At 46.5% G+C, this 12,583-nt stretch overlaps 1 protein-coding gene across 1 annotated transcript; it reads right to left on the reverse strand.

Moving 5' to 3' along the window:
• Window positions 1-255: 255 nt before the first annotated feature.
• On the reverse strand, window positions 256-8,496 carry LOC133512728 (sodium- and chloride-dependent GABA transporter 1-like). The gene is made up of 14 exons (XM_061842660.1): window positions 8,268-8,496; window positions 8,014-8,145; window positions 7,677-7,777; window positions 7,484-7,593; window positions 7,260-7,392; window positions 5,966-6,100; window positions 5,770-5,873; window positions 5,370-5,494; window positions 5,149-5,261; window positions 4,366-4,497; window positions 4,179-4,281; window positions 2,930-3,030; window positions 2,620-2,787; window positions 256-2,543 (listed from the first exon to the last, which is right to left on the reverse strand). Exons 1-14 carry the CDS (start codon window positions 8,494-8,496, stop codon window positions 2,106-2,108), a joined length of 2,124 nt encoding a protein of 707 aa, XP_061698644.1. The 3' UTR covers window positions 256-2,105.
• Between the last annotated feature and the right edge of the window lie 4,087 nt (window positions 8,497-12,583).

Genomic DNA, 12,583 nt, shown 5'->3' on the forward strand with positions numbered 1-12,583 from the left:
CGACAGCTGGGATGGGCTCCAGCACTGCCTGCGACCCTCGTGAGGATAAGCAGCGAAGAAAATGGATGGATGGCTACTTTAACCATAGCGAGATGGAACAATGGCTGACTGGCGCAGACTTTAGCGTTTCATCTGACTTGCCGGTAAGCGTTTGAAAAACCACAGGACTGCTGCTTAGCCCGCATTGTCTTCATATTTTCTATAACTCTTTATTTTTTCATTCTTTTTCTGTTTGTAGAACATAACAATCGTGCTTTATCATTTGACACCATTTAAATACATATCATGTCTATATAATGTTTTACATTAGGCAGTGAGACAGTTAAAAATATACAAAACAATATTGTTTTACTAGACATAGTTTCTATTTTTAATATAATCATCAATATCTTCATTGTCATTTCGTATATTTCTGTCAGATATGTGCTTTCGCTTCTGTGACCAAAATATTATTGCAGAAAACAGCAACTCCATTTTTTTTTTTTTTCAACATTTAGACATTAACTTCCAATGTATTACAGACATTCACAGTTACGCGTTTACACAGTACAGATTTACAACAAATTTCCAGAGAAAACTGCGGTAGATGAACTTTATACAAAGAAATAGAAACCCACAGGACATGAAGTGTAGCCATTTTCCGCTCGGTTGTTTTGCTTTTCGCCGTGAAACCGGAACGTTCCAACCCCGACGCTTTTTTTTTTACCTCAGTAGCTGCCGCAGAAGCTAACTAGCATTGTGCTAACGCGCTATGGTAAACATCTGGGCAAATTAAAGCTTTGTGCTTGTCACAAATAAAGCGAGGACAACAGGAACAAAAATAGAAACGGACCACTTGCTTACTGGCCCGTGTTTATATATCTACATATGTATTGCTGAATACATATTGATCAAACTATAACTGATCAATGCACATACAGAAAAGTCATGACTCAAAACACTGACTTGGTCCAGGTTCCCGTGCAAGCGTACGATGTGCTCATTTGTTGTTGTTGTTGTTGTTGTTGTGCCCAGTCAAGTAAAAACAGACTGGGACTTGGTTGAAATTGAGGTTTCGGCTTCAGGCCAATTTTTGTTCTTGTTGGTTTTTTTTTTTTTTGTTTTTGTTTTTTTTTTGGTCAGGAATTTCAGCCAGTTTTCACTGATGTTCCTGAGGAAAGCATGCAAATTGTAAACAGGACTGACTGTCAAAATGAAGGGAACGTCTGTGTTAGTAATTCACTTTCTTTAACCCTGCGTTTTTTTTTCTTTTTTCTTTTGAACGTCTTTTTTTTTTTTTTTTTTGTACTTCTTCGTACCCTGTGCTTCTGCCAACCGGATGCTAAAACGGCTTAGGCCTAGTTTTTGCTTGTGGCTGCCTATTGATTTTGGTCCTCCGCCACGTCGACAACAAAGAGTATAAAACCTCCTAAAAATAATGCTTAAAAATGTCTCCGTGACATACATTTTTTTTCTTCTTTTTCTTCTTTTTGTTTTTTATCGAAAAAAAGGAAAGAAAAATAACAGTCTCTCTCACACGAACATGGACGGATTGCTCCGACAAACGTCTAAACATGAACTTCTTATTGGCGTTGTGCTTTCTCACGAGCTCCTCGACTGCGCTCTGGCCTTCCGTTTTGCCTTGCAGAGTGCGACATTTTGGAAAAGAGACAACCGTGTGAGATTTCGTAAACATCCACGATAAAATTGACACGGCCCTTGCTGTTGTCAGCAATTTCAATTTTGTACACTACTTGATCTACTATATTCACACAGGTATTTACTCGATTCATGAAGATATTCAACAAATTTCTAGTCTATATCTCTATTTTTTTCTTTTCTCACAGTATTACACAGTATATTTCTTTTATTTTTTTTATACTCTGATTTACGGTTGGATCGGTGCACGCTAACAGTCTTCAATTATTTTTTATTTTATTTTTTTTTGGGAATACAAACCAACAACGGGACATCATTGGCTTGAAAATGTAGGAAAATTAAGTCCGATTGGGGAAAAATGTTGTTTCGATCACGTATTGCCCTTGGAGGTAGGTGAATCAATTAAAATCTTGGTCCTTTGTAATGTTCTCTTTTGTCTACGTGCTCCAAGAGGGTTACTTTGTCGTCTACACGTTGGCCTCGGCAGTGGTCAGGTTAGCGGTCGCGCTCGCTGGGTTCAGAGGGTTAACGGGCTCTGTCGGATTTGCTGGGCTTGGCGAAGGACTTGTTGGACTGACCGCCGCTGTGGCCGGGTTGACCGCAATGGCCGTGGTGGTGGCGGTCGTGGTGATGGTGGTCACGATGGTGGGACTTGTTGCCGGCTTCACAGGGCTGGCGGCCGCGGCAGGCGGATTACTGGAGGGTGGAGCCGGGTTAGCGGGGGCTACGGGGCTGGTTGGACTGACCGGAGCTGGGTTGGCAGGGACCGGATTGGTCGGGCTGGCGGGGTTAGTTGGGTTAGCTGGGCTGGATAGGTTAGCGATGTTGGTTTCCACCTGCTGCTCGGGTCCGTTTTCCTGCGGTCGCCTGACGACTGCTGGAGGCTGAAGCATTATCCGAAGGCGCTGGCACAAAAAAAAAAGCACACAAGTTACAAAAAATACAGTAACTTGAGTTAAGCAAACTCTAAAACCTTCATACCTCTTTGTAGGTGCCCTTGAGACCAAGATACATATAAATCATGTATCCTGGTATGAGAATCATAGAAGACAGTGCCATGAACCAACCCACTCCCTGACCCCAGCCGGGGAACACATAGTCTCCCATCGTGAGGGGAACCATTTGTACGGCACTGAACAAGAACACGCCCTGTGGGAGACATGAGATCTTTCACGCATCGTGACGCCGACGACTCGCGCTGGCACCTCGGCTCAAGGGCGGCAGGCAGCTAATATTGACTTTTTACGTTCTTTCATTTTTTTTTCACGTCAAGAGTAATCATCTCACGCACAGCAACGATGAGGGGGGTGAACACCACCCAGCACATCTTCCACCACACACAAGGCTTGTAGCCGATCATCTCCTCGATGTTGTCATAGAACTTGTTCACGCCTGCGAGACAAATAAATGGCGGGTGAAAGATGCATCTCCAATCTATTTCAATTTGCTGCAGGTGTGTCGCGTGTGATGATGAGGGCGGCATGATGACAAATGAGCGCTCACAGCCTTGACCGTGAATGGTGACGCTTCTGAGGCGTCAAGTTCATAACTTTCCATGCGTCCTCCTTCTTCTTTTCCTTTCGGCTTGTCCCGTTAGGGGTCGCAACTGCGTATCATCTTTTTCCATCTAAGCCTATCTCGTGCATCCTCCTCTCTAACATCCACTGTCCTCATGTCCTCCCTCACAACATCCATCAACCTTCTCTTTGGTCTTTCTCTCGCTCTTTTGTCTTGCAGCTCCATCCTCAGCACCCTTCTATCAACATACTCACTCTCTTGCCTCTGAACATGTCCAAACCAACGAAGTCTACTCTCTTTCACCTTGTCTCCATAACATCCAACTTTGGTTGTCCCTCGAATGAGCTTGTTTCTAATCCTATCCAACCTGTTCGCACAAAGCGAAAACCTCAGCATCTTCATTTCTGCTTCCTGTTATCTCTTCAGACCCACCGTCTCTAATCGGTACATCATGGCCGACCTCACCACTGTTTTATAAACTCTGCCCTTCTTCCTGGCGGAGACTCTTCTGTCACATAGAACACCTGACACCTTCCGCCAACTGTTCCAACCTGTTTGGACCCGTTTCTTCACTTCCTTACCACACTCACCATTGCTCTCTATTGTTGACCCCAAGTATTTGAAGCCGTCCACCCTTGTTATCTCTTCTCCCCGTCCTCCGCTCCTCTCATTCCTGCACAAATATTCTGTTTTGCTTCGGCTAATCTTCATTCCTCCCCTTTCCAGTGCGTACCTCCATCTTTCTAACTGTTCCTCCGCCTGTTCCCTGATTTCACTGCAAATCACAATATCATCTGCGAACATCATGGTCCAAGGGGAATCTGGTCTAACCTCGTCTGTCAGCCTATCCATTACTTCCGCAAACAGGAAGGGGCTCAGCGCGGAACCCTGATCCAGTCCCACCTCCACCTTAAATTTAAACTTTCTATGCAGCCTCTAACTCAACACAGTATGTGGCTGAATGAATGAATGAATGAATGAAGAATGCCGTGATTTTACTGCAACACGAGAGTGATACACACCGTAGCACCAGGATATGGAGATGCATTCAAAGAAGACCAAGAAGAGCAGACACATTCCACTGGCAGAATAGTAGTCAAAGAGTTTGAACACATAAATCCCACCCTGGTGGCAGAGAAAAATGGAGTTGTGCGATTGCAGCTCTGATACCACACGATAACAGTTGGGAGAGAAGGCTGCCAGCTGTACCTGCGTGATGTTCGAAAGGCCAATCACGTAAGACACCAGGCAGACGACTGCGATGAAGATCTCTCGTCTACCTCGAAGTGCTCTGGGAAATTCATCGACTAAAGCAGTAATGAAGCCCTCCACGGTGCAGAACTGAAGGACAAGAACAGGAGGCACGGGGATAAATATGAAAGGCAATTTATTGTGTGCAACAATTAAACCTGGCTGTGTGATTGTACTTTACTGCTGAATGTGGTTTTATTACCCGCTATATCTAGCTACAAGGTGCCGTTCCAGTGATCATATTTCAAAGGCGGCAGCCGAGTTCAGAATGACTTTTTTCCTCATCTCAATTTCGATCTGATTTATTTGGCGTTCAGGCTACAAGTGAGGATAACGAAAGACGGTGACAAGTACAGCACGGGGAGAACATGCAAACGCCACACGCGCGAGGCCAGATTTTCTCCTCAGAACTGTGAGGTGGACGCGCAAACCAGTTTTCCGCCGTGCTGCGGAGTAGTTCTCGATATGCAAAATCATTACATTTGGCAATGCTTTATGTTGCCTCATTTGAACCGCGATAACCCAAAATATTAAAGAAATATATAAACTCAGTGCAGGCAGTGAAACCTGCAGGTATTCAGAAGTGGCTAAGTTGCGTTAAAAAAAAACGCTGACAGCCGATGTCTTTATCTTTGCACAAGAAGTAAATACTCATTTCTACTCATCGTGCAGCAAGCGAGGGGTACTTGTGTTTGATTATTTAGGTCACTCGATGAGCAGATTGCCGCTGAGCCCGCTTACCTGGCTGTCGATCCCCAGCATGAGCAGCATGGAGAAGAACAGAATAGCCCACAGCGGAGACACAGGCAACTGGGTTACAGCCTCAGGGTAGGCCAGAAAGGCTAAGCCGGGACCTGGACAGCAGGTAGGAAAATCACAGCTGGTCGATCGGCACGCAGAAAATGATGATGGTGGTGATGATGATGATCGTGGTGATGCACTGGCAGAGTAGCGGCGGTTACCTGAAGCTGCCACGTCGGCAATGTCCTTCTTGGTCACGTGTGACATGAAGCCGACAATGGAGAAGATCACAAAGCCAGCAAACATGCTGGTGCACGAGTTGATGCAGCACACAATAATAGAGTCTCTAGGGAGAGCAGGTAAGGAACATTTATGTTTTGTGCGTTGACGGAACAAAATGGTACTTTACATACCCTAAGGGAGTCTAGATCCATTTGAAACAAAACTTTTTAATAATGCTATACAAAGGCGTGCCACTCAGGGAAAACACACATTGCAGTCGTGTTTTGTTTTTCTTCAAGACCCGGACCGAACAAGAACACGTCTCGTTTTGTTCGAATCAGCCAACATTAACCCACATTAGTTTTTGACATTTGATGGTCCCGGCGTCGTTAGTCTCACCTGTAAACATTATTAGTGAATGAGTTGTAGCTTCCGAGAGCTATAAGTGACCCCAATCCCAAACCGTAGGAAAAAAAGATCTGGGTTGCGGCATCCAGCCATACCTGACAAGAAGAGCACAACTATTTAGGTCAAAGCTTTGTCCACTCATGCGGTCGGTTGCGGATCTTGGTGGGGCGTCCTAGCACGACGTTACCTCCGATTCTTTGAGCTTTTCAAAATCAGGGGTGATGTAGAACAAAATTCCCTCTCTTGCTCCAGGCAGGGTCACTCCACGGATGAAGAGAATGAAGAGCATAAAGTAGGGATATGTAGCCGAGAAGTAAACCACCTGCCAAGTGTGCACATTGTTTAGTAGCGGCCACAGTTTTGACTGCCAAAGCGTCGAACTCTGGTTGAGTTGCCAGCAAAGCACAAGTAGACCGATAATCAAGTCACCCAATGGACACAATCGCTAAAACATTATTTTTGCCAGCAAATCTTCTCATTTTAGTATCGCGAATGTGAGTACGTTCCGATTTCCTCCGTCCTCAGTGAAAGCACACAAAGTGTCTTTGTGTTTCAAGAAAAACGAGACATTTGTGGGCATCAGCTTTTTGTTCTTAAAGTTGTTCTCTCTTAGTCCTTCCCAAAACTTAAAGAGCGCCTGTTCCTAATTTAAAATTAGAGAACCTCGAAGCCCACCAAAACCTCAGTATGTGACTCGTTTGTTAACCCATATCAGATGATAGATTGCTCGCCAGAAAGTCGAGGGCAGCTCGTAAAACCAGGTTATGATGTGCTAAAATTATTTGAAGTGTTTCAATGGCTGGGGACAAATTGAGACTCGCGGTCACATTCAAACCCTCCCAACTAAGCACACGACAATCGCTAACGGCAGTTGAGCCACAAATGCAGCAACGTCTCCGGGCAACATTCAAAATGTTCCGAGCTCCCGTTTCACGTCAGTGGAAGATTCTGACATCCCTTTGGCAATTACATTTAATCCTTTCATTTTTTTACCACAGTCAATGATATTGTGCAAATCCGCGTCCCTGCTCTCAATGTCTTCAAGACCAAAGCTGCGCGCCCCCTCTTCTCCACGTGCGTTCACGACGATGTGTGATGTTTTGTGACCGAGGCTAATTTTATTTGCAGTGGTCACGTGACGTTGGCCCTGTGGGCCCACAAGGGGAGACAAACCGCTTTGAGAGAAAGGGCACGACAAACCCAGATTGCGGCCAATGGCGGTGTTTTCACTCCTCCTATCGCGGATCCACACGCACTGCTAATAGCTTCAGGAGACGTTGAAGTAGAGGAGCCAGTGTAGGACACAATTTGATTGCGAGCACGGCTGTTTGCTGTCTCTTATTTTGAAAGTCATCTTGACAATGCTGACTGCATTGTAAATCATGCACGAGGCAATATTACGCTGATTAATAATGTATTCCAGTCACATTCATACCTCCTTACGGGGACTCACCACAGCGCCAAATGTGGCGACGTCTTACCTTCCCCGTCCAGCTGACCCCTTTCCAGATGCAGAAGTAGACGAGGACCCAAGCGATGGCCAGCGTTATCGCAAGCGGCACTCGAATCTGGCCCGGCTTTTCCAAGCCGTCGGTCATTTCGTGCACATTGCGCCTAGAAATCAAAGCGAGCGAGCGACAGCACGACCGTTAGACGGCCTGCCGGCTTTTAGTTCACCTCGAGGAATTAAAAAGGGGCATCTTACTCCCAAAACTCCACCACTGCGCTGGTGAGGTTGGTGGTGTCTGCAATGGAATAATTTGTGTAACACTTTTCTGTGTTCCATGGATTGTTGCATGAGCTCCATGGTAAGTCCTGGAAAACCAAACAAAAAAAAAAATGACCAGTATTGCATAAATGTTGTACTTTAACAACCTGAGTTTATCTTTGGTACTTACAGCGGTGAAGGAGTTGTACAGGTAATAAATAGCCCAGGATATGATTACAATGTAGTAAATGTTAAGCCAGAAGGAAAGGACGGCTGCCGCCAGGCCCACGCCTGTCACGCACATATGCGCACGTACACACACACACAAACACACACAAACACACGTGAATATGCCGCTTGAACTGTCAGTGTGTGCGTGTGTGTGTGTGAGTGAGTGAGTGAGTGAGTGAGTGAGTGAGTGAGTGAGTGAGTGTGAGCGTGGGCTGATCGCTTCTCGGGATCAGTTGTGAATGTCTTCATCCAGCACTGAGCTGCTAAGCGTATGTGTCAGGAGAGGAGCTCGATACCTTTAAACATAGGCGCCAGTTTCCACACGCCAAGCCCCCCAATTGAGGTGTATTGACCCAAGGAGCATTCCAGTAGGAACAAGGGCATCCCGGCAAATATGAGAGTCAAAAAATAGGGAATCAAGAAGGCCCCTGGATGGAGACGGAAGAGCGGATCAAGTCAGACATCAGAACAACATCACCTGCACGTCAGGGGGAGCGAAATCACGAGGCGGAAGTTTGCTTGTAGGGAGCACGAGAGAAAGGTTGTTTACCTCCGCCGTTTTTGCCACAGAGATACGGAAATCTCCACACGTTGCCCAGTCCAATTGCATAACCCACACACGACAGGAGGAAATCAAATTTCCCTCCCCACGTTTCTCTGTCCGGCATCTCCTTTTTCTGCTTTTCGGGCTTGACGTCCAGCGACTTGGGCTTGTCGTTAGACGCCACCTCGTTCTGTTCGGTCACCTGGCCATCCATTTTGGTGCCGTTGGTCGCCATGTCTCTGGCTTTAGCGCAGGCCCTCGCGGTCGGACGGGAGGCTTCGGCGCCGGTCCACGTAGACAACAGCTTCGCGGTTTACGCGCCAAACCCTCGGAGTGAGCGTGTGGAGGAGAGGCCCGCGTAAACACGGAGGGTCAGTCGCCGTTAACCTGCGGGTGTGATGAATATAGAGCAGTTGGTCCAATTTTTCAGGGGCAGCGCGGCGACAAATGCCCGAGCCACATTTTGCATTGCATTAATTCACTCCTCGTTTGGACCGATAAAACCAATTAATCAAGCAAGTCCGCTTTGCCTTGATATGCACATTTCAAACAGACATTAAAGAACCTCGCATGAATTAGAACCCCTGATAAGAAAACAAAATCAGTTCATATCACACACACACAGAATCATATTGGACTGAATACAGACAACAGATTGCCTGGAAATGAGGAGCAGTCCAGGCCAAATAATTTTCACAGGACAAATGTCGGTCATTTAATGCACCAAACAAACAGACAACGAACAACATACAAATACAAAATAAGATAAGGGTGTAAAAAAACTTTGATGCGAATCCGTGTAAACTCAAGACGCACGGGATCAAATCCAACACGAGCTGACGGGAATGGTAATTAAGAGGTGCCCCCTTTAGGTTACCACCTGCAGATTCTGCCGAGGCTCCTTGCAAAAGTGTGCGCGCAGAGCTCTCACACCACCCGGGGGGCACGACACGTCGCGGAGACAAAGGGATGCATGTCCAATGCGTAAAAGCCTTGCGCATCGGTCCAAGCCGTCCACCTCCACTCGTGGGCAAAACACGCTGCTCATTTGTCAACATCATGTGAGCTCGTTTGCAACACACTAAAGACGACCCTGTTGTGTTTTTTTTTTTTATTTTTTTTTTTTTTAGCGGTGAGGCGCACAGTGCGCACACGCACGGGCGAGCGCGGAGACACAAACACACGCGCACGCGCACATAAACCACCAAACGCGCTCCTTGTGCATTAACCCACTGTCTCAAAAGCCAAACAATAAGAATCATGCATTTAGGCATTTGTCGTCTCCACGCGCGCAGGCGCGCGCACACCAGCACACGCACGGCCGACGCACGCGCGCACACACGCCAGCACCTGGCGTCCATACTCACAGTGGACGCGGCGTGAATGCGGAGGATGCGCAGCCTGCCCCGAATCTGCGTGGATGCCTCCTCCCGTGAATGAAGTTGTAAACTCCCAGGATGTCTCGGAACGTCAATAGGTTTTACTTCCATTAAAAGCGGGGAAGGGACCGAGCAGCGTCCAAGAGGTCCAAAGCGCAAGAGCTGTCCTGCCGGGGAGCGGTGCTGAAAACACCGAGAGGAGGAAGGAAAAGAAGAGGAGGATGAAGAAGAAGAAGAAGAGGCTGAATCAACACGGGCAGCAGCCTTCTTGTGCGACTGTCTAACATCAACAAGCGGAGACTCAACTCCCATCTACACAGCCTCAATGTCATCTCAAAGTCGACCCCCCCTTCCTCCTCATCTTCCTCTATAGGCTGTACTGACGTCAAACTTGCACCCTTTGTATTTTTTTCGTATATCCCCGCTCCCATCACGCCCTTAACATTGGTTTTAGCAATATGCCCAAGCGTGACCGACGTTATTACGCCATCCATATTTTTTTTTTTTTTTTTTTGGACCAGGTTATTTTACATTGAACAGAATTCACTTCATTACCCGTGATCCTCATTTTACATTGAAGGGCTCCATAATATATCCGCGCCTGCAGTGTCACAAAATATGCGCGCGGCAGCAAGGTGGATATTTTGTCGAGATCAAAAAAAAAAAAAAAAAAAGGAGGCTCATGGGGGGTAATGCAAACCTCATTCTTTGGACGGGGAGGCCATTTGGCAGCCGTCTGCGGATTGAGATAAAGGCAGCGGCGGCTCAGTGGAAAGGAGGAGACGCAACGCAACATTGCCGTCCACAAATTTGGTGAATCCGGTCTTGGAATGAGCTTTGGAAATTGAACATCAAGCTCATCTCGTGACACATTTTCCATTGAGCTTTTTTTTCCAATATAGATTCAAAACACCTCTTAGAGGAGGGATGCATACATTGTTGATTACAGCAGATGATAAAAAAAAACATGGTTGCTTGACTTAAATAATCAGGAAGTGTCTGCCGGGCCCAGCTGCGCATGCAACTTGTTTACCGCATTTTGTAATTTGCGTCCGTGTTTGGAGTTTCCCGACACTTGTTGCCTGCTTTGATTAATTTCTTGCTGCTTATATTTAAAAAAAAAAAAAAAAAAAGATTGGCATCCTTAAAACATAAAAAAAAAAAAAAAAAAATTGCTGAATTGAGGTGTGAATCGTGACTGCGTTGAAAAGGTCTTGGCAGTTAGATGAAGAGCGTTTCCCGCATCACAAGCTGAGGGGCGCGCCAGATGGTGCAAGCAATGAGGGGTGAACTCACCTACTAAACGTCGCCGCATGAAACGCAGCATTTAAAATCCCATCTGGGGCAGACATGCGGCGTGGAAGGGGACACATATTTGCACACCTGCTGATGGCGCGCACAGGCACGTCCGGCGGGCTGGTGACATGTGACCTCCTCGGCCTTCCACCCGCTCCTGCTCTCCAGCGAGCTGCAAATGTTGACTCGGCTTCCGTGGCGGCTTCGTTAGGCCGAGATTACTTGATGGCTCGTGTGTTGGCTTTTAGGGAACAAGTCGTGTCACCTCTTTCTTGGCCCGTTGGGTGTAAGATCACTTTAATGTGCCAGAGGGTTTTTTTCCACCTTGCACGTTCCCGACTCTATCACGGTATTGTTACTTAGCACGAAGCGGCACGGTGGATCAGATGGTAAAGCGTTGGCCTCACAGTTCTGAGGACCTGGGTTCGATCCCTGCCCCGCCTGTGTGGAGTTTGCGTGTTCTCCCCGTGCCTGTGTGGGTTTCCTCTGGGCACTCTGGTTTCCTCCCACATCCCAAAAACATGCAACATTACCATAATTGGTCACTCTAAATTGCCACTTGGTGTGATTGTGAGTGCAGCCGTTTGTCTTGATGTGCCCTGCAATTGGCTGGCAACCAGTGAAGGGTGTACCCCGCCTCCAGCCCGTTGACAGCTGGGATTGGCTCCAGCACTCCCCGCGACCCTTGTGAGGATAAGTGGCAAAGAAAATGGATGGATTTAGCACTATATACGGGGAACCGAGAATCTTTTTCTCTCTAACTGTGAGTTATTTTAAAACTATCCATCTATCCATTTTCTTAGCTGCTTATCCTCACAAGGGTCGTGGGGAGTGCTGGAACCTATCCCAGCTGTCAACGGGCAGGAGGCGGGGTACACCCTGAACTGGTGACCACCCATACACTCATAATCACACCTAGGGGCAATTTAGAGTGTCCACTTAATTTTTTCATGTTTTTGGGATGTGGGAGGAAGTGGGAGGAGTGCCCAGAGGAAACCCACGCAGGCACGGGGAGAACACGCAAACATTGCTTCATCTCAAATACAAGGAGGGAAATTTTTCAACAAAATTGCTGTGATTCAGTCTTAAACTACTTGGAATATTTTGTAAAATAATACAACTCTGGGTACTGGGTGCTTGGCTTCCTCTGTTTCTTTTGTCAATGGTGGAAAATTGTCCGAAGATATGACAATGAGTGTACTGTGAATGGCTGTTTGTCTGTAGGTGCCGTGTGATTGGCTGGCAACCGGGTTAGGGTGCGCCCCCGCCTCTCACGCCAAATCAGACGGGTTAGCTTGCAGTTCACCTTCAGTCAGGATAAGGATGAGCGCTACAGAAAATGATTTGTGGTCCCTTTGCAGCTTTGTATTTTCATTCAAAAGCCAATAGAAGAGCTGCAACAAAACATCGGCTTTCTGTAGAATAATAACGTTTAGTTTTGATATTCACTGTCAGGGACGTGTTGAATTCAGTGTTTATTATTGTAGTTGTGCTTTGTGGGAGTGGAAAAAGAAAAACACGGAGTCCATTAATCTAATTCATTCCGATTCATTTCAAAAGTGAAATAAAAATGTCCCAAACGCAGATATCACAGATATTATCTTTTTTGTAACCACTGCAATTTATGATTGCATTGGTTTTAAATAA

Source organism: Syngnathoides biaculeatus, chromosome 2 (genome assembly GCF_019802595.1).
Source record: "Syngnathoides biaculeatus isolate LvHL_M chromosome 2, ASM1980259v1, whole genome shotgun sequence".
Classification (NCBI taxonomy): Eukaryota; Metazoa; Chordata; class Actinopteri; order Syngnathiformes; family Syngnathidae; genus Syngnathoides; species Syngnathoides biaculeatus.

What these genes read in the sequence shown, in the direction of transcription:
- LOC133512728 (XM_061842660.1), bottom strand. Translation starts at nt 8,496, where the DNA reads ATGGCGACCAACGGCACCAAAATGGATGGCCAGGTGACCGAACAGAAC. An exon ending in CTCCATATCCTGGTGCTACG is followed by an intron (nt 3,031 to 4,178) that starts GTGTGTATCACT and finishes TTTGTCTCGCAG; the next exon opens with GCGTGAACAAGTTCTATGAC. An exon ending in TCACCCCCCTCATCGTTGCT is followed by an intron (nt 2,788 to 2,929) that starts GTGCGTGAGATG and finishes TGTCTCCCACAG; the next exon opens with GGCGTGTTCTTGTTCAGTGC.